Source organism: Dromaius novaehollandiae, chromosome 2 (assembly GCF_036370855.1).
Source record: "Dromaius novaehollandiae isolate bDroNov1 chromosome 2, bDroNov1.hap1, whole genome shotgun sequence".
Lineage (NCBI taxonomy): Eukaryota > Metazoa > Chordata > Aves > Casuariiformes > Dromaiidae > Dromaius > Dromaius novaehollandiae.
This window is the reverse complement of record NC_088099.1, coordinates 97,995,724-98,018,351: the sequence shown is the minus strand read 5'-3', so window position 1 is coordinate 98,018,351 and position 22,628 is coordinate 97,995,724. Positions and strand designations below refer to the sequence as shown.

Below are 22,628 nucleotides of genomic sequence, written 5' to 3'. Positions count from 1 at the left end.
TCTCACTCACACAAGCAACCTCCATTAAATCAAAATCAGACTGTAAAAAACAGCAAACTATTGCTAGAGAATCAAACATGCACAAAACCATTATGCTATACTCAACAGCAAAACAGAGAAAGAAGAAGTGTAAGAGAACAAGAAAACAGTAAATACTGTATTTCAACAACTAAAACACAGCAAACAATGAAAATGCTAGGGAGATATGAAGAAAGGAGAACAGAAAGCAATGAAACACCATCTACTGTGTTTTCTTGAGCAATGACAAAAACCAAGATATTTTCCTCTCAAACTTTGTGTATTTAAAAAACCTGTACAAAGCATTCAGTACTCCACTAGGTTTTTCATTATATCTTCATACCATATTATAACAGATGAACTATGATTTGGTTTCTGGAAGCCATGAAATACCATATTATTTTATTGCCTGGTACAATTGTCCAAAAAAGGCATCACAATAGACTTTAACAAATAAAGATTAAATAAAGTATTGAAAGTTATCACAAGTTAAAATCATGCTAGCTGACATTTTTGACTATAGGCTTGCTTTGGTTACAGTGTCTTTCTGATAAGGTTAAAATTGTGTCAGTAATATTTGGTGCAAAAAGAAGAATGAACCGAACTGAGCCATAGCTAAAGCGTTCTTTTGTCTGCAGTACCTTGCAAAGATGAGGGCTTAGCAGGACTTCGACTATGATTAGACATGCATATGTTTTCAACTCAGCTCCGCTGTAAAGGACAGCAGATGTACAAATATAAACTTGTGCATCAGCATATAAAGTAACTATTAGTTGCCTACGTGAATTTTCTTCTTACTTCTTGTACAGCTTATTTTATATTCACACATAACACTGTTTCTGTAAAATATCTTTTTCTGGAAACACAGAGGGCACTGGAGTAAGTGGACCACTTGCTGTGCCTAGAAATCAAGTTCCATGCAGGATTTGTAAGATGATCCGAAAGAGCCTTTGGACTCCAATCTAGCAGTTCCCTTACCGTTACTATTCAGCGTCTTCATAATAACTTCCATTTGTGCAAATTCATAATTGTAGTCTGGTTCCGAAGAAGCTTCACTAGCTGCATCCAGATCATGCTCCCCTAATGGAGCATCTTTCTCAAAGTCTTTCAGCCAGTCTCTTCGTTTCCTCTTCGGTAGATTGATTCTGTGCAAGAATTAAAATTTAGTTCCTAAAAAGTTTATGCAGGTGGAAGGGAAAATAGGCTGTAAGTAAAGAGCCTGGGAAATAAATATAAACCGTTACCTAAAAAAGTGGTTGTTTCCCCATAATATTCTATCTCCATGCCATAACTGAGTGACAGAACGTACTAGTGCACCATTTACACAGGACCTAAAAGAAAAAAGTAAAACTTTGGTGAAATCCTGAAAATAAAAGGTTGAAAAGTAACTACAAGATCTCATCTGTTTCCCTCATCTACACACAGCGATTTTTTTTCATATGACACACAAGCCAACTAGATTCTCATTAAAGAATAAATGGGAAAATTACCAGAGTGCTTTCTCCTGTCATAACTAAACACAAAAAGCCTTTCCCCTCCAGCTTTGGCTACTCCAACTCTTCACTAAACATACAGACCAGGCTGCCATATTAGCTGCGTATCTTTTTTTAATGGCCATTTCACAAACTGGGTCACAGCCTGTTTCTTATAAACACTCTGTAAACTTAGTTGCATGCAAATCCTGCTGACAAAGATCGCCAAGATACAGGCTAGTCAGCATACATTTGTAGAACATATTGCTAACATACAATGCATTCAAGCATAAGTAAAGACCCTTACACTGAAGTCTCATTCTTTCAGCAAACAGCCTCTGTTACTAACAAAGCTCTACTTTTGTGAACATCTGGGACATAGTATTTGCATCTAGGTTTCTTTGTATTTAAGTTGCATTCATAAAATGGGAAAAATGGAGCTGTTTGACTTTTGCATGTATGAGTCATACAGCAGAACATTGTATTTTAAAGGGAAAAACACCCTTAAGTAAAATGAAAAATGCCTTTTCAGATGCAATGTTCTGAATTCAGCACTCTCAAGTCAACATAAACATGTAAGCATTTGATTTAAAACCAGATATTTTTGCACTGAAATTCTGGTAGCTGAATTTGTTGACTCTAAGCTTAAGAACACCTACATAAGCACTGCAGAACAGGCACAAGTAAAACAAAATATATTATTATACATTTTTTCCACTGACATATGTCTTTGTTCTTTCCAGTCGAAATGACTAATTTCCAGTACTGTAACTCTATCACCACAAGTCTGAATCCCATCTGTTTGAAATTTTGCACTGTAGGCTGCAGAAGAAAGATGTAAATTATCTCTAAGAGGTAATTTACTGAATGCAGAGTAGAAGAGTCTTAAAAAAATAAAAAGGTGTTCCTCAAACCTTTGTTTCTCATACTTCTATAGATTAGTTCACTCAAGCAGTAAGACCATTAGTTAGGACAAAGGTACAGCTTATCACATGCCTTCGGAGATGAAGTAACAGAGGCATTTTAAAAACTCCATCCAAGAAGCCACAATGCCCCCAAAATGAAAAGTAATTAAAATACTGAGGCAGAAACAAAACAAGAAACTTGGATTCTCATCTCATTTACCAGACACAACAATAATTGTAGATCTTTAAACTGCCTCTTTTCTCACAAAGCATTGACCTTTGCAACAGAAACTACTCAGAGGCAGAATTTATCCTCCCCCATCAAAATGCAGCCTACTATCCCACCACAGAGGTTGGGATAGCAGCAGCATCTCAGTCATCCTGTTTACTACCTAAGACACACACAGGCAATCGTCCCTCACTCCTACTGAGTACCTTTTTATGTTGGTTTATTCTGAGCCAAAGCACTGACAGTCCTTTATAATACAGGGTGGTGTGCATGCGTGCATGTGTGTGTGTGTAAATCTCAGTTCTATCTCTGAATTTCATTTCTAAGTATCTAGGTCATCTATTTTGAAGCTACTAATTGATCAGAATGTAAAACATTTCTGACTTTGTAAAATAAAAATGCACACAAGTCATCTGGCAATGAAAAGCAAACCCTTCACAGGATAAGTGGTTGCTGATCTTCCTTACCTTGCATTTTCTTTCGGGGTCAGTGTAACTTCTCCATCTAAAGCAATATCAATCTCACAGTGGTCTGGTTGGATTCCTATACCAAAGAGCTGTATATCCTGAGAGGTATCTGCACCAACTCTTGTGTGATCCTAGAAAAGAAGCCATTACTAAGAGACAAGCAAACTACCTCTGTTTATACAACTAAGACAATATTAGCTGAAGCACTGAGACTGCAAAAATCCACATGCCATGATCCTTTGCTAGACACTTCTACACAGCAGAAACAGTGCCACAGCAGATATGAAGACTGTAAAGGTCACACAAACTACTCTTCTGCACTGTATTTCATCTCAATATAGTTTTAAATAAAGCAAAAATAAAGTGGCTGACACACAAATTCTGATTTAAAAATATTCCCAAACTATAGTTGCATGCATGTGCATGTATATATAAATGTGTGTACACACACATATATTATATAAATATTTGTGTCTACGCACATATATAATAGATTTCTATATGTATATAAAAATGTATATATATGTAAGCACACACACACACATATATATATATGAAGTAATGCATACAGTGAAGAAAACCAGCCATGTCTTACAGCCATATGACAGGACAACATGGATAGTGAAACAGGGTGCACAGAGTTGGCTGCTCTTTCAGAAGATAGCTATATAGGAACTCAACTGAGTATACTGATCTCCACATAATTTGAAGCCATACTGTAAGTCCTGCTGAAATGCTTTACCTTACTGTTATTACAGAAGCTATACTTTGTTTGCTGCTGTTCAAATATAGAAGCCCAAGCTCTGTCACTAAAACAGAAAACTGGCTATAAAATGGACAGCATAGTCTTTCCTATCCTGTTGACAAGAAGCTTACATTTCCAAAATATTGCCTACTTAGCTGGCTTTGTTAGGTTTGTATTTGACACTATTTCACTCTGAAATGAAGACTATGCTAAACTGAATGGTACGGAAGCTAGTGGCACTCGGGAAACCTATGTCTGTACATTTTTAACAGAGGGTTTTTTGTTTGTTTTTTTTTAAACTTATTTCTCCTTCATTATGGACTATGTTTATTCTTACTGATTACTACTAAACATATTCCCCTCCGCTTAACTGATTGAATATTTCAGACATTCCTCAGTTCACTAACAGAAAGCAGCGTCTTATACAAAGCCCTTAAATTAAGGAGCAAAACTGCTTAACCCAAAAAGGGAGTCCTAGTCCATTCCTGGCTGGAAGAGCTGGAATTAATCTGAACACTGGCACACCTTGAGCACTACTTCTCCCAGTGTAATCAGGAGATCAATCAGGAAACCAGCAAGCTTAATTGCAAGAGAGACTGCAAGCTCAAGCAATAGAAGCAGGCCCATTTTATGTGGCTGCAAATAGTCTTAAAAATCTAAATACACTCTGAATTACGAATTTAGCCACAAACTGAAATCAAAAAACAAGTGTTTTTCCATTCTACATCGAAATCCTGTTTGCATTCTTACCTTTAAATAATAAACCAAAAGTTCATTGAGTGCAGGGTCCGCGTTCAGGTTTACCAGATAACACTTGTCATCCCCAACCTTGATACCTGAAGACTCTAGTGATATTCCCATGCTCTCTAGCTGTCTTTGCCTCTCCTGCAAACAAAAATAGGTTAATCTTGCCTGCTGCAATATGTAGAGACAAGTACACCAAGTAAATGAAAGAAGAGTAACTAAAGCTGAAGATTAACACACATTTTGTACATTGCTACCAGGAATAACATCGCACATTAGACACAAGAAAAGAACCTAAGATAATGGTCAATGGCCAATTGTTATATTTTTATACACTGAAAATAAACCTAAACCTCAAACACTTACTCATCCAAAATGGTGCTTACTTATGCAAGTAGCCCTATCAATTTTATTAGAGCTATTCATAAATAACAGAATGTGGCTTTGAACCTACGCGTCAATTAAAAGCTGCTCTCAGTATGTGCAATGATTACAAAGATGAGCATATTCATAGATAATTTGGGGAAACGCATGCCACAGAAGAGTGGTTTTGGGGGAGACCGTATGGTTTATTTGTTTGTTTTTTTATAGTTGTTACACCAAAACATACTTCTGGAACACTAGGACTAGAAAGGGAAACCAACAATACTCATTTTCCAAGCTATAGATGGTAAAAACAACAGAAGAGTAAACTGAAGCCCTAAAAATCTTATTTTAAGAAAATAATATTAAGCTATCACTAGTGAATACATGTGCACAATTTCTTCCTGTGATTAAGATGACATTAAAAGCAATAGAAAGTGTAAACAACTGCCTGAAATTCTGATCCTTTTGAAATTGTTCATTTTGTAGTGACTTGACGGAAAACATGTTCAGGATCACATTATGGTTTTATAAACAAAAAAGCAGCCCAAATATATTTTGATGTTTTGTTTTAAAACCAAATATTGGCTTTTATCAATTATATCCATGACAGAACTACATTTATTCTAATGAAACTCAGACCGTGAAAAAATGGAAAGCATGAGGAAGAGCCAAAAATCCAGAGGAATTCAAAGCAGTGGGTGGAGAAGACAGCACAGTCCACTGAAGCTCATGGAATTCAGCTGACTTACTTTAAATGACTACCTGGCCTTTCCTACTTAAGATTTCTGAACTACCTGTGCAATTTCTTCTGTTTTCCTTAACTTTTCTTCCCAGGTGACGGTTAGCTCTTTTATTAGTTTTTCCGATTCTTCCAATTTTTCCTTCAGTTCTGGAGCTTTCATGGCCTAAAAGATAGAATTAGGAAAACAGTTAAGATACTCTTCACTTTGCCACAGCTGCTTGTACAATCTCCGTACATATCTCCACAGAAGCTAATGGAACTACATTGTCTGAGGAAATGTCAGGGCATGGTCACTCAGGCTTCAGTGTCTGTATAAAATATCTAATATTTAATAACTCTCGAGTCTTAGTTGTGTAAAGATCAACTCCACTGCCTGTTGTCTTACAGTTTTTTCAAATACAACTCCTCCTGATATTTAGCCTTCCATTCTACCCCAGTTTTGTAAGTGTCCTTAAAGTTTCATTAAAGCTTTTAGACTGATATTGTTGATTACATCCAAAGGCAGGCACGCACTGGAGCTAACACAGGCTTCCCACTTCACAATAGGAAGCAAAAGCAAGGGGCTTGAAAATGATCAGGAACAATTCAACAGCCTGGCCTGTAACTTCACATAACTGTTTTGAACAGAAGGTGTAAAGGATGAGAGAAGAGAAAAAAAAAATTGCAAAAATTTGGACAACTTCCTACCTTCCTATTGACTGTGTTTAATCACAATTTGCCAACTTAGCAGTTGCCAATAATTAAGGATAGATTACAAAATATGTTGTGACCCAAAATATGGATCAGAGTACAAATATAGATTCTTAATCAGGAAAAAAAAGGAATGGGTCCTTTCTAAGGCAGACTTTCACATTTCAGCCTGTAAGGAACTGTTTATATAAGGGACACTATTCCTTACATGAATGTCAAGTCTAAGCACCACACATATTTACACTGAGATGTACTTCAGTTTTATTTTCTTTTTTTTTTTTTTTGGACCAATATTCTGTGTTTTGCCTGAAAATATAAAAAAATACTGTCCTACGGTGCAATGGCTAATTTCCCCGATCATCATCAAAAGTACTCCTACTCTAATACTTTACCCTACAACGAGGGTATACCTAAGATTAGCAGAAATCACAACGTTAACTGTCTAGCCATAAAGCATACTGCCGATGGTTTCAGTGTTGCGGTTCTGTCCATTCTTAACTGATTTTCACAAACATAAAGGACAGAAACATTCCACGTATTTTCAGGTCCAATACCAAATATACAATTTTTCATACATTTCCATTTGACATCCTACAGTTAAATAACTCCACCAATTCAGGGGGGAGGGGGCGGGGGGGCAGCTTTTGCCAATAGCTTTATATTACGAAGTTGTATTACAGATCTTATCTGTGCTGCATCATTAAATGATTGACATAAAGTTTTTCTGGAACAGCCTATTCTATACAACTTCTGTACAATGCTGTCCTGATTTAAAAGATATTAAAAATGAGGAAATATTACGTTGGATATATTTCAGGAAACAAAGTTAATTATTTAAAAATTAATATAATACTGTTCCTTTCCTCATTTTGTAAGACTTAAATATCAAGCTAATCTTCCTCTCAAAGTCTGACATTTCTTCAAATAACTCAGTTTACACCATACTGTGAATAGTTACCTCAGCTTGCGAGAGCTGTTCTTTCAGTTTTTCAACTTCTTCACGTAATTCTCTGATGACTCTGGCATTTGGATCTTCATTCACCACAGCATGATTAACTATCCTCTTTGCTCTGTCTGCATATCTTAGAGTAGAGAGCGTTTCTTCATAATTGTCTGCTGCTGGACTAATCGTGGCTATCATAGCAGTTTGGCTGTTTCCTCCCAAGTTGTCCTGTAGGACACATTCACAGAAAGTTGAAGGATTAAGAGCTATAAAGACATTTTATAATTACAGGATAAAGACATTTAAAATACAAAGCTTACTATTTAGATACTGAAATACGCTGGTTAGTTTACATCCAAATATGATCCATAAACATTTCCAACCATCTCCACCGGCTTGAATTCCTCTCTAACTTAAAATAGACCAGTTATGACTATACATAGAATTACCACTGTCTACATCACTCTCCCCAATTTACTTGGAATAACTTGTAGATGTGAGAGCACCTTAGTTCATTTCTTATCAAAAAAAGAAAAGTCTATATTCCACAAACACTTAAGCAGACAGCTTCTGAATAGAGTGAACAGAGTATTAATTACCTTGAGAAGCCAAGTGAGTACAGAGTCCCTGTAAGGCACAAACTTGTTTTTCCCCTTCCCCGCTGCTTGGTCAGCGAGTGATGATATAACCAACCCCAGTGTCGAAAGCGATCTATAAAGGCAACACAGCAGAACAGCTTTGAACACATATTCAAAATGTGGATTTAATAAAACGCAGAGGAGGGGGTTTGCTAGAGTTCAATTTGTGCTCTCCAGAAATGCACATCCAATTTTTAAAATACCACAGAACAATGTAAGTTGAAAGTGACTGCAGGAGATCAGCTAGTCCACAATCCTGCTCTAAACAGGAAGGATATCTATGGAAGTTATGTACTTGGAACAAAAACAGGTATCTAAAATGTTTCTTCTCATCTGGTAAGAAGACCAGGTCCCAGGAAGACTAAGTTAAAGTATTCAGGTATTTAAAAAGTTTAAAAAGAGCATAGATGACTGTTTCAGTACATGGAGAGTTACTGCCTTAGATTAGACATCTACCATTTCTCAGAGACTAAAAATCTTTCCATCTTGGACACACTTCCTCATGACAGTATTACGAATCAGTGTTGGCAGCACAACAAAAACATCCCGTCTCTATGAAGAACGTTTTAAGAACACTACCCTAACAACAGACAAACTAAACAATTCTCTATTCATAAGGAGGTAACCTCAAGACAAAAAACCAGCTATGGCCCAGTAGAACTAGTCTGTCCTGGCAGAGCAGTAAGTAAACTGCCATCACACAATAGCGAAGGACTTCTCATTAGAAGAGCCTAATTTGGAAGTCCCTTGACAAATGGGTTGACTTATAATTGAGATGGCGCTTCACTAGCTTTTTGGAAAAAACCAAAGACGAAACAGCCCCCAAGTTACCAAAATGTTGCACGAGAAAGAGCATGCGAAGGTCTTAAATTGCTCAGCAGACAGCCACATCCCAAATGACACTCTAGCATAGCGAAGAGAATAAAAACTTGTTGATTTTAGAACATGCACCACTTCTACCTAAAAAGAAGTTGTAAATGTATTAGCAGTCTTTGCAAAGCATCTATGTATTATATACCCCTACTGTTATACAGCCATGGGGAAACTATGAACAACAGTGGGAATCTTGAGGTGAATATGTTTAAGATAACGAGCTGGTCCAGTAAAGAGGCAATAAACAGATGCTTAAAGGTCCTAAAACAGACAGTGCCAAAATCCAAGAGCAATACTGGTCCCTCATGCTAAGGCTCAATTATCCGCTAAATTTTTATAACTATCAAGGAAACCTTTAGCACAGTTGCGATTAGAACGTCAAATAAATCTTTGATTGTACTTCTCCACTCCATCCTTTTGATTTTTCTTTTCAAAGATGTAGTACTTTTTTTAGTAGACAGGCCGTGTATGCACACTAACAGGAGCCTTAATGCAGTTTGTGACTACTGGGGGTTCATGAAATAAAGTTTAATAAAAAAAATTTTCTGCAACATTTGTTATTAAGGAAGATAGCTGATGGTAAAATAGCCACAACGTTACATGTCAGGAAAGATGTCCCATATTGAGTAGCAGAAGGAAACAGAAAGTGGCATGAAGATAACTTAGACCTGGAAGGAAAACTAAAAGGAAAAAAAATGTAAGGAGAGGATAGTCAATATGGATCACCTGAGCAAGCACTCTGTTCTGTAAATTTGTCTTTCAGATAAATTTCCAATGCATGCCTGAAAAATTCACACAGCAAAAAGGACAGCTAGCCCGCTGCAGAAACAAAAGCCTCACAACTTCTGAAAGGCTGAGGGAGGGGGAGAGAGGGAACTAGTTGCTGTCTCCAATCTCCCCATTCCACAGATCAAGACGGCAGCACATTAATCGTGGAGGAACAAGCAGCAGGGTGCTATACACTGCTCCTCTGTAGCAACCTCCCACAACACAGCTCAAAAGCACTGATGGCACAGGCCCAACGGAGTCTGCCTTCAAGAAACACCAGGTTAGAAAAGCACCCTGCCCTGTTTTCCTCTTTGATTCCCCTTTCGCTTTTGAAATGAGGGGAAATGTGAACACAGAAGCCAAAAACTGGGAGAAGGGGAAGAAAAAGGGCATTTTCTCACTAGAGGTGGGGGATGGAAAAAACAGGGATTAGAAAAGGTCCATCACTGAAAACTGTTTCACAACAGGTCTGTAACACCAATTCTAGCCACAGACACAGTATTTTAATAAGTGAGTAGTTATCCGTCTATTAACACAGGATTAAAAGATGTGATATTTCTGCTTCTTATAAATGCTGATTTTATTTTAAGACTGATTATTACCATACGCACTGAAAACGGAACTGCAGGCCTTCAGAGCACTCTGCCTGAGATTGCACAAGACGAAGCTGTTGTTTAAAGACTATAAGGAAAGCACTAAAAGAAATAGCTGCAAGAAAATAATTATAGGATTCCACGGCTGCTTTGCTTCATGCTAAATGATGCAGAGACCTGTCATTATGTTGATCCTAACCCGTAACGCTTACATAAATCAACCAACCAAAAGGCCTAAGCCAAGAGCACCCAACAGACTGAAGCAGTTTGAAAACCAGAGCGAGTTTACAGAGTGCAGACCATGCAAAAGTCCCATTTCTTTCGTGCAAACTTCCTGTTTTCCATGTCTCTCAAGTGTGATGGGGCTCTCCTTTGCTCTGGTGCAGCAGGGAGCTTGCATGCTCCCAGCGTGGGCCTGACTCAGCAGCACTCAAGGTGAGGCGGCGATTCCTCACTGCAGGGGAGGACTCCTGTCCCTAAATGACACACATGCAAGCTACTTTCGTAATATCTCCACTCGCTCTTTAATAAATGGAACCTTTATTTTTACTTGTTAACACTGATTACAAAAATTTTCCCTAAAATCCCTTTGGAGGCGATTCCCCCCCCCCCCCCCCCTTTTTAAAGGCTTTTCTCATCAAAATGACAGTGGCTATGATTTTACTAATCAGAATTAAAATTACAGACTGTTTACAGAAAGTATCTCCCTAGCTGCTAATTGACAGCCCTTTTATTCTGCTTCCTCCTACTCCCGTATTCTAGGAATTCTTTGATTACCCTGCAAAGAGCTGCTAAGCACCTGCCTTCTAGGCTCAGTTCAGGAACTAGCACATCCTGGGGGAGCGATGAGTGCATCCAGCTCTCTTATGAGTTACGGCAAGCCCCTTAGGAACTGCAAAAATACAGAGGGCAGACACCCAGCACCTTCCTCATGACCCAAGGGAGCTCTGCACCAGCTCAAAGACAAAACAGAAGTAATCTTTGTTACAACTTTAAGGAGCCATTGATAAAAGTCACATAACTATCGGTTGCTTCAGTAAATAAGCAGGAGAGCAATCCACCACCTCCCATTGGCAACACACTGTCCCAAGATTGCCAAAGCTGTGGGACTGCAAAGGATGCTAACATAGTTCCAACCTGCTTTCACACAGAAACAAAGGGCAAAGAAACCTGCAGACACTGGTTGAACATCATGCTATACAGCTTTGGTATGCACAGCTGAAGTGCATGTTTTCCCTTTCTTATAAATACAGAAACAGGTATGTTAATTCCACGGTCGTCTTCAAGGCAATAAAACAGCGCAAGCAGCAAATTTATTTGTCAGGTAATTCCAGCAACTCCATTTTTGATCTCATAAAATATCCAGCACTTGCTAACATAAATAAGCAGCATCTTGGGTTATTAAAATTAAAAAAAAAAAAAAAAAAAAAAAAAAAAGAGTCAGGGAGCAGACACAGCAAGGTAAACAGCTTAAGTATTCCTTATTACTCCAGAAATGTCAGGTGCATCTTACACATTACCCATTTTCTTCCAAAGAGTAAAACAAACACTAATTCTGAGGCTTCCAGTAAAAGCCAGCCTTCATTAAAGCTCCAAGGAACAACAAAGACATAGTGAAGGACACTAAAGCACAGCACTATAAGGATTCTCTTTTCCCTACCAGTTCCAAGAGCTATTTTGAATAGAAAATGCTTAAAAATTGTTGAAGTAATACAGACTTACACCATCTAAGAATTTAACTGAGGGGAAAAGTATAGACTGTCTACTTTTCCTTCTAAAATATGTTCAACAGAAAAATTCAGTGCTTTCATCTCAAATCCTGTATCATCAAATGCATTGAAATACTGTTACTGCATTAATGACCTAAAGGTTTAACAAAGATAAAGCATCCTATCAGAAAATGTGAAGTCTTTCTGTACCTATAGCTATACCTTTTATTTGTTAGTATCTGCTGTAAGAGTTGGCATTTGAATTCTTCCCCAAGAATCAAAAAGAAACATTTAGTTTCACCTTTATTTATGCATAAGACAAATACAGTTCCTAGTCAAACTGATTTGAATTTAACTAGAAACCTGGAGAGTAAAGGTTCAGTACCTGCCATTAACGAGCCAGAACCATAACATTTCGTGTTACATGGACTCTCCCAGCCTGACTACCAGTATGACACATTAAACACATAATAAATTAGAGGTTATGCTATAAAGAACAAACATGTTCAAACTCTAAAAACAGGCAACTTAACATCATTTTTAGCATGAATGCTGTTCAAACACACTTTTTGCTGTCATTGTTAACTTAGAATAACAAATAGTTTTGTAACATTTTAAAATTAAATTGAAAAAGCAGTAGCTTGTAATGTTATAGTTTAACTCATTTCTCCCAGCAAAATTAGTATGCTTAAGACAATAGTAATATTGTACTTAATTCTTGCTTTTGGGGAATAACACAGTAATTGCTGTAAAAAAGTGCCTTGAAACTTGTCATTGCTTGAGTACAAATGCCCAAGGGAATGTTAAACTTACACAGCTTCATTCTAGTCTTTTTTTTTTTTTTTTTTTTAAGCTGTGAATTATACTCTTACATATTTTAATACATGTTGGAACAAAGCCATTCAACTCTGCAACTTCACATTCTTCCTTGGGCATGCGATGAGACAAATACATGAGCCTAAGGACAGGGCGTATAAATGAATCACAAAAGGTATATGCTTAATTAAAGAGTGGTGGTGTCACTTTTTCCAGATAAAATTCATGTAGGCCTCATCTGAGTCAAGTATGAATCAGGGTCCCTATTTCAATGAAGAGAAAACACATGGTGTTTAGCAAAGAGCAACTGAAAAATACATATTTAACTGGTTTGGACTAGGCATATTGTTTGAACTGACTTGTGACAAACACACCAAGACAGGAGACCAATGAAACAACAGTCGTCCTTACAAGATTAAGCTCTGCAATTGGCATATGCCAATGCCTTACTTGTTTATGTTGCTGCCTTCCTTCAGACGTTCTCCCGCAGCTCCTGTTTTGGACACTCTCTCACTACCAGCCAAATCCACCAGGCTAACCTTGCTGACCTTCTCTCCAGAATTCTGTACAGACGAAACACGGGAGGAAAACAGCAAAGAACGTGAACACAAAAAACCCACTAACAGATCTGATATTAGCACCACAAAACACTGCTGTTCATCATACTGTGACCTAAAGTACAACATTAGACACATAAGCAGGAATTCCCAGTTTTTACAGTTCTTTGAGTCACTCTATTTTTTATTCTACACTAATGAAACAGAATCAGCTATGCCATAACTTTAATAACTTTACCAGCATGGCAGGCCATTTAAACGCACTAACTTCAACAACAGTTAACACCTAAGACAGGTTTCACAGTGGCAGCATAATCTTAAAAAGTGATCCAACTTTTTGCTTTATCTGGTTTGCCTCCTCATTCTTCCAGTTTTCTCTCAGTCTTATGTTCTTGCCAAAATACTCCTTTTATTGCTGAGCCTCATGGCATTAAAGTGTAGCAGCACTGCTAAACAAATCACGTAGGCATACCAAAGAAAAAATAGTGAGCTATGTTAAAGACCTGAGAGAAAGGAAAAACAAGTCAAAACAGCAAATATTTTCCCTTCCACTAAAGATCAAGTTAAAGATATTGTAATATCACAGAGCAAATTATCTCTGTGAGATATGGTGACCCTTAAAAAGAAGGTTAAGGGTCTTGGAAGTTGAGGCAGCTTCAGTTTTAAAATGGTAGGCGTTTGTGTCTTTAGAGCTTTATCCCACATTAAGTGATAATCACTGATACATCTACCAGAGCATGCACTGGTGTAGCAATGCAAAAGGTAGTTCTTTATTTTGAGCAATAATCAGTTAAAACTGAAAACATTCAGTGTCTGAATGGAGGAAACAGAAAGAATTCACCACATCTTCATAAATGAGTGAACAGAAATACGTACACCAGACTGCAGGTCATACAGTGTCTGAGTCACTATAATACTGAATACGGCATGAGAGCGACTGCTTTCTTCATTCATGTTGGTTGCAGCAACTGTTCGAGATTTGTTTCCCTCCGACATCAGTGACTCAATATCCTAAAGCAAAAAGAGTAAAAGGTAATGCTAGGATAAAAGCAAGTGTTGCGCTTGCTGAACAAAATTCCCATCTAGATGGAAGGGTGTGTATGTGCGGGAAAGAGAAAGAGGGGAAGCCAGAAGTAACAAGAAACGTCTTTGCACATTTTGAGATGTATAGGTACAAAGGGTATGCAGTTTCACTGAATGAGGTTAAGTTACACCACTGTATTGAGTGCTGCACTTAAAAGCCCAGAACAGCATGCAATGCACATTCTCCTGATCTGCTGCTGAAATATGCTGGCAATATCCACGTTACAAATCAGATTTATTTAATGCTCATAATCAAGCCAACGCAGATCCACTTACATAAATGAACATAATGCATCTCTTTAGTGAACTGCGCTAATACTTTCTTCACTTAACTGGCTCTAAGGGCTACCTCAGTTGGAGGCTGCACCTTTCTACACATGTAGAAGCAAAGATGATTATGCTAAGTCCGATATATGCACCTGCTGAGTCTTTCCAGGCAGTTTACGTAAGTCATCAACCAGAAACTAGGCATTAACAAATTGGATATGCTTTCAAAAGTACATAAATCAGAGGTGTGAAAGCAGTTTATGCCTTATAGTATGCACAGATGTTTCAGAAAAATAAAATTCCCTATGAAGAAAAAAAGTGGTCCACATATACCACATGAACCCATGTAACACAGCATTTTTAGACCAACATTTCCTGAAGTAGCTTCCTCAAAAAGAAAAGTCTATGCAATTCACACAACAGTCCTGCTTTAATTATTTTCCAGTGTAGCTATCATAGTTCATTGGCTTCTACAATATCAACACATGTTCAAATAAATCAGCAACCCAAGTGGGCCCATATGGTGGCATGATTTAAATTATGAATGATACGAGCTATATTGTACATTCTCATACAATTAATATCTGCAAAAAACAGGTTGCATTCAATGGACAAAAAAATAATTATCCATGCTGGAATCCATGCTATAAGACTTTATTTTTGTTTAAAAAGCCTCAGATTTCCTGTGTATTTTGTGCTTTGTATATAGCATATAAATTGAAACTCCAAAATAAAGACATGCCACTGCTATTATTATTTTTTTTTAATCAAGATAAAGCAGAACCTAATGTTTTTAGATGAAATACTCTTAACCATTAGAGGAGATCTTTGTGATTGTCAGAGACTATATATACTCTCAAGAACCAAAACATCTTAATGGATACTAGTTTGTCACAAGATTTCCATTGCTTACGTATACAAACGTTATTTATTCACTTGTCATGAGTTTCAATTTACCTCAAAGTTCGTAACAGCCAGCTGAGACAAGCCATCTACATACGGTCCCAACACTTTGTGCTCTCGAACCTTAAGGGACTGCCGACTCCTATGGAATAAAATAGATCTTATGCACAATCCACTAGAGTGAACTTTATTTATTCAAAAATAAAAATAATAATTTAAAATGACAAAATTGCGTCTGTATAGCAGATGTCAACCTGCTATGTCTTTTAATTAAAATAACAGGAGAAAAAAGGCTTCTAGAAAAAAACCTCTCAAACTGATAATAAAGAAACAAATTAATCTAACAGGTTTCAGTCAATGTACATGAATTATTTTTAATGCCCCACACTGCCACCCCTTAACTTGTAGCTGGAACAAAACTTTAAATGTCTCATTTGGCAGGTAGACTCATGACACATTGAAGCTTTAGCTAATTTCTGGGGGAGTGTTGGTTTCCTTCTTTGTCAATGTTTTCCACACCTTATTGAAAAATATTAATTAAGTCTAAAATCCACTTGTAAACTAACTTGCATAGTTCTGCACCTAGTGTAATCATGCTCAAGAATCAAAATATATAGCACATATATCATTACCAAGACTGCAAAATCTATGAAGACATCTCTTATCTAGACATCTCCAAGCCAGAAAACCTAACCAGTATTTTTGTGTAGATGAAATAGAAGGAAGAAAGCATGTCATGCGTATATTCTGAGGTGTTACTCTTTCCCATTTGGAAAGTTCAACTTCTAAACAAGGAAAACCAATTTGGAAATAAGCTTCAAACTCTCTTTAGTTTATGAATATTCTTACTTGAATGGAGTTTTGATAACATAGCAAAAAAAACCCAAGCATTTATTTATACATAGCCTTGTTTTCTGGTGGAAAACTGCTGCATATAATATTTATTCATATCATGATGTGGTTACCCTGATATTTAAACTAATCCAGAACAGTTACTACTTCATATACAGCCTTTATAAGGATATTCTCTTCTTTCTGATGTTTGGAACCCCATCCTTTCTAAGGAAGCCATATAAACAAATTCTGAAAAACCTTCTCAAAGACTTCTAAAAGTGGTAAGTTTCAACTACAAATGAAGAGGAGGGTGGGGTGGACAAACCTACTCACCCTTTTGGATCAAGCAGATCTCTAACCTTCTCATTGTAGATTTCCATATAGGACACTTCAACTTTAAAAGTATGAGATTCATTTTCTTCCACAGAGATTCTCTGAAATAAAGCACAACAGAGCCGTGGGATCAGACCCAGCTGCTCTGCATTGCCCATCATTGAAAAGGATTTTCCTGAACCTAAGGGAAAAAGGAAAAGAAAATGCTTGAGAATGCAGTTTGAGTTACTCATTTGTTCACGAAGCGCATGTTTTAATTCTCTTTATATTCCTCCAGAAGCACATATCAGAACAACATGACATGCTATTCCAGACAGATAGCTTGCTCCTTGAACCACCAGATGCAGGTTTGGGGAAAAAAAAAAAAAAAAAAAAAAAAAAAAATCCAAGATCCCCTTAAGCAGGGCCATTATTTGCCACTTTTTTTTTTTCTTTTTTTCTTTTTTTTTTTTTAAAAACACTCAGACACACAAAATGAGCCTTGGGTATGAACTACTTCCAGGCTTAGAAAGTGGCTCCAAGAGGTAGCAAATATGCACATATTTACAAAGCCATATTAAGAACATTACACTGTCACTGGCTTTACTGAGCTCACTGTGTTTACACAGGACATCAATTTCCAAAACAGTGAAGTAAATACAAATCACTACGATACAATGGAAAACTGCACCCTAATAAACGGTGAAGTTTAACTTCATAATGTTTCTAAAAATATTTTTTTTGACATTACCTAGTTTAATATTTATGTTGTATTCTCCCCATTTGTCACAAGAGACTCTCTCACCTGTCTGTCCATAGGCAAATATACAAGCATTATATCCCTGAAAGGCCTTTTCAAGAATTCCTTCTCCAAGGCACTTGAACACCACTTCTTGACCTACAAAATATTTTTTTAAATTCATTTACAGAAAAAAAAAAAGAAAGAAAACAGGTTGCATTTTACTGAAAACAAGAAAAAGAATTCAGAAATTATTTTTACTGTTGAGTGCATTGGTAAGGAACAAATGATTTCATATGTAACTGAATGACTAAGTTCAAATCTGGCTGCCTAGAATTAGTGTAATAAGCTATCCGTATTTAAGTATACTGCTCATTTTCCTGTGAAGCAAATACATCTTCAGAAAGCAATGGTTTAAGTTATACACTTAGAAAACAATGTAGATGCCTAGATTTTGAATTATTTAAGAATAAATTTTGCAATGAATACGTATTGTTCAATCACAAACTAAACTGAAGAGTTCTGTAACAGAATTGCAGAAAAACATTAGTAAACTAGGATATTGTAGCTACAACAAATATTATACTAGTAGTAGTAGTAGCTTTTCTCTTAGGAATTGGCCTTGAGTTTCACTAAAAGCCTATTATTTTTAAACCTGTGTCAAGGTGATGCTGCAAGCAAGATAAAAGCATTCTGATGACATTTAGGAAAGAAATGCACATTACTAGGTTGAGAGATTTAAAAACAGGTTTAAAGTATATATCCTGGCAAACTCATAGTTTGAAACATCAGCTACAGAACTCCATAGTCTGAAAATCCTCTCTTTGTGCCAGACAGAAGATTTTAGGTATCCTTCAATCTTTTAGACATAGAATATGAAAATAGGCATAGGGTTTTTTTAAATCAGAAAGCTCAGAATTTGTACACCACAAACAAGGTCAATGGGTTGTCTCTTTTGAGCTCGGACCTGGGAATTATGCCGTCTGCACGTATACCCAAAACAAGAAGAACTGAGCTAAGGGCAGCATTTATATCTATTTTGGTATTTGATTTCAGGCTTAAGTACACTGCCTGGCAACTTTGTGAACAGTAATGTCAACTGCTTATCTCTTACACAGACAATGATTTATTATTTCAGCTGTGCTGAAATATGTTAGTTACAAGAAATTATTTTGTATAGTGGATGTAATAATGATTTCCACAGTTTCAAAATGGAACATACATACTAGCATCAAAAACATAACTAGCTATATGTTTATATATCGCATGAGAACATTTACACTCTACTGTCTTTGAGTAAGTGGTAGCCCATAAAATGCCCACAGAACAATCTGTGGAATGATTGTGGAATGATTTACACATGTAGATAGAACTAAAAACTCATATACTATGTTTATTTTCCTTTAATTTCTCTTTTCCTGTAAATGAAAAACCTATCGCAGCAAAAGTGGTCCTTGTACATCTTCTAAATTAAATTTCTAAAATTCCAAAAGGTTATTGTTTCTTGGATTAGCAGAGATCAAATTAACAGTTCAGAAACACTGAATACAAGAATTAAAAACAGAGGAGCATCTGCTGTACTCTCAAGTAATTCCATTTCTACCCTAGCATTTTTTCATTCAGTTTATGATTATTATTCACTCATAATACATATGTTGAGTGATGCATCATCCAACAATAATTATCCTGTCCAGCTCAAAATAGCTCATGTTCTGGCATATCAGTAGTTAGTAGCTTGAAATAATCAGCAACTTTCTAGTTACCATGCAAGAAACTTTTCATAAATTTGTCACAAGAAATGCTTTTAGTCACTAAGGCAATCTCTTCCTAGAAATAACCTTGCTGAAATTCATGCTTTTTTCTTCCCATACTTTTACTGCTACCAAAATATAGATGAAACCAGACTCTCTGTGGCTGTAACATTTGCTTCGTTACTTCACGCTTGATGTATCTTGGGCAACTATGCAATTCTCTCCACAGTAAAATAAGTTGTTATATCTTTCTCAGATACTAAGAAAATATATCGAGAAAACATTAACAAACTACCAAAGACTGAGGAAATACCTCAATGGAAGAGTTTAATAAGAGTGTACAGTGCACAAACTTGCTTTCCATCCTACTCCCAAGGGCACATTTTGAAGTTACCAAAGCAGCAGGGAGCCACTTATTCCCCGGCTGAGCAAGAATGCAAAGCAAGAATGCAAAATCAAACAAAGATTGAAGCTGAGTGTAATTAGTAATTATACTATACTACTAAAAAATAGAATTCTGCAGAGATTGTGCAAGGAGAATAAAACCATTTGTCACAAGAGGAAAAAAAACTGTATCATCCATTTTTGACCAGTAATACAACAGAACGTCCTCCCTGTTTCCCAAGGGCAGGGGAAGAGGCCAAGAAGTTATAAAATAGTACATGAGGACCATTGATAAGATGACCTACAGAATCCCTAATGGATGAATACAGGAGGAGGATCCCAGTCTGAATCTCAAAGGCCAACCTGGATTTTAACTTATGGAATATAGCTTAAACCGGGACCATTTTCAGACAATGTTGCTGTATGCTCTAGAACTAGTTATAGCACATCCTACAGCTCAGCTAACACAGCCAGGTGGGAAACCCTTCTGTTAATGCACTTTTAGGGATGCTCTGATAATGAAAACCTGATAAAACATTGGTGAATGCCCACTCAATTCTGAAGATGTACTAGAAATCAAAGTCAAGACAATATGGAAGCCTTTTTCACTTTTACTAGACAACTAAAACTATCTTCATACCTTCAAGCCATTACCTGTGCCTTTTGGCAAGTACAACTATAAGCCCATTGCCAACTGCAGAAATTCTAAGAAAGATCAAATAATTAATCTCAGCCTGTTAGAAGGCCACTTCCAGTACGAGACTGACCCAAGAATATTTTTATCAGCTCTTTGGACTGCATTTCTAACATGCTTAGTACTTCGTCACACTATGACATTCTTCCATAAAAACAAATGGAGATAAAGAACATTTCTTTGGCAATAACCTTATTAAACTGTTGAAGATTTCAGCCTTCTAAATGGTTACAGTGATGTGTTATCTGAAGTTTAAAGAAAACTAATCCTTCCCTCAGAACTGCATTCTCACACAGGAATTCCTGGAACTCTCAGATACCATCCTTGTGACCCCATGCATCACGGCGATGTACTATGTCACTGGGAAGCTAAGAAACTTTTTTCACATGTTCTCTAGCTACTGAAATAGCTGGGTATTTCAAAAGGTAAAATTATAATACAAAGTAAAAATAGTGAAGACAGCAGTGTACATGCTAACAATGGCTAATAAATTACTAATAATTCTAAAACAAAACCACACTTTCAAACTGCACAGCTGCATATGTAAACCTCTTAGCTGAAATCTTTAAGTCAGGACCAACTCTGAGAATATTTAAAGCAGAAAATATGTAAGATAATAAAACGTTCTTGAAAAAAAGGAAGACAGAACAATACTCTTGTATTATTCCACAACACTGCTACAACATACACCACTTTCAGAATGAGATAAAGTATTTGATTTATCAGTATATTTTATCATCTTGTACCTCAACGCTCTTTCCCCTTCACTTCCTCCAAACCATTCCCACACAGTTCCCGACACCCTGATTCTGCACAGAGATCCAGTTTGGACACACCTCTGTTCTCTCAGGAAAATCTGCACATTGCAGAAGAACCCTAGGATCTGTTCTCACAACCTGCAAGATGAAGCCAATCATATTTGCACATAAAGTGCATATATTCTCAGATCACTGGACCAGTGACAGATACCAGAAGGAAAAGACATGAGAGAGAAAAGGGAGGGGAGGAAAAAAGGGACACTTCCCAACAAAACACCATTTAAAAAAAAGCAGTTAACATTTATAATCTTTCATAAGCTACACTCATTTGGTGGCAAACCCACGTTCATTCAAGTTGTACTGCAACAAAAATTAATTTTAGTGTGGTTTTCAGATACCTAGTGTTTCTGCATCACAAAAACTCATCAATCTGAAATAAGAACAATTGTTTAAGGCCTCTCATCATATCAGCACAGATTCCCTCAGCCAGGTTATGACTACAGCATTATGACATCTCACTGTAGTTCCTGGACCTTCCCCCTTAAATGACAAAAATAGGTAGAGCCAAATAACAGCTTGTTACGAACAGCAATGATAATTAGATCTGGTCAAAGTAGCTTTATTTATGGGTAAATCTTTAGCCCAGATGACATTTAGGGCTAAAAAAAATTAACAGAAACAAAGCAAACAAATATTTTAGCAAATTACGTCATGGAGAATTATGCTTAGTACTGCAGCCCTAAATATTTCCAGCCTCACTCCCGCAGTCCAACAAGAAACTTCTTCACAAAGTAGTCACAACGCCACATACCAGAATACTTGTGGTTCTGACTGTTAATCCAGATTATGAGGTTGCCATTCATGGCCCTTATTTCCTATCAGGGTTTACTGCTCCCTCTGACCTACTGGGATCACTGCATAACACGGTTGGCTCCTACCTGCTTCTGTTCAACAGCTCCAGATCAGTTTAACATCTACTTAGCTTCTGTTGTTTTTCTAAAGCAGGCAATACATACAGAATCAGACTGGGGATCAACTACAGATGCAGTTACTCTGGCAGATCTGAGAAGAAATAACCTTTGGCTGGAGTAAGGAAGGACAGTAATGAGCATCTGAGACAGATAATTTCTTAAGCCAAAACACCAGCCAGCACACATCTGACTACAGCACATAAATCTGAATGAAACAGCTATATATTTTATGTATACTACACCATAAAATAAATTGTAGGAACAATTATAGGAATAGGCTAATAGGAACCGCTAAGTTGCTTCTGGGTTAGGTTTCATGTTTACAAACACACTAGCTCTCATTTTAATAAGCAAATCTCGACAGCAACAAATAACCGTTGGTTCAATGAACTAACAGTTAAAATAAAACTTGATCTGCTGAGATTAGAATTACTGAAAGCTCTGCTAGATAACACCTTTAAAAGAGTACCTCTAAAACTGGAACAAAGATCTCTATGGTTCACCTTAACAAGAACCAAAAAGCACAACAGCTAATATGTTCAAACTACTGCAGCCTAACACTACAGTACTGACAGGGCACTGGAGTCTTTACTGTGTCAAAGCCTCAGATCCAAGGGTCTTGAGTGTTGCATGTTGTGTGTCATGACGTCTACGTTT

General features: G+C 36.9%; 1 protein-coding gene across 8 annotated transcripts in view; it reads right to left on the bottom strand.

The window, feature by feature from the left end:
- Positions 1-22,628, bottom strand: part of KIF13A (kinesin family member 13A) — a 123,388-nt gene that overhangs the window by 38,947 nt on the left and 61,813 nt on the right. For 7 of the 8 annotated variants that reach the window (XM_064506982.1, XM_064506983.1, XM_064506985.1 and 4 more), the window contains 12 exons: positions 17,480-17,572; positions 16,696-16,876; positions 15,583-15,670; positions 14,152-14,286; positions 13,169-13,281; positions 7,921-8,032; positions 7,337-7,549; positions 5,741-5,851; positions 4,587-4,721; positions 3,092-3,222; positions 1,263-1,349; positions 997-1,163 (listed from right to left, as the gene is read on the bottom strand). In XM_064506982.1, coding sequence (XP_064363052.1) covers positions 997-1,163; positions 1,263-1,349; positions 3,092-3,222; positions 4,587-4,721; positions 5,741-5,851; positions 7,337-7,549; positions 7,921-8,032; positions 13,169-13,281; positions 14,152-14,286; positions 15,583-15,670; positions 16,696-16,876; positions 17,480-17,572 — 1,566 coding nt within the window. The remainder of the gene's footprint in view (positions 1-996; positions 1,164-1,262; positions 1,350-3,091; positions 3,223-4,586; positions 4,722-5,740; positions 5,852-7,336; positions 7,550-7,920; positions 8,033-13,168; positions 13,282-14,151; positions 14,287-15,582; positions 15,671-16,695; positions 16,877-17,479; positions 17,573-22,628) is intronic. The other variant, XM_064506986.1, reaches the window with a different exon arrangement.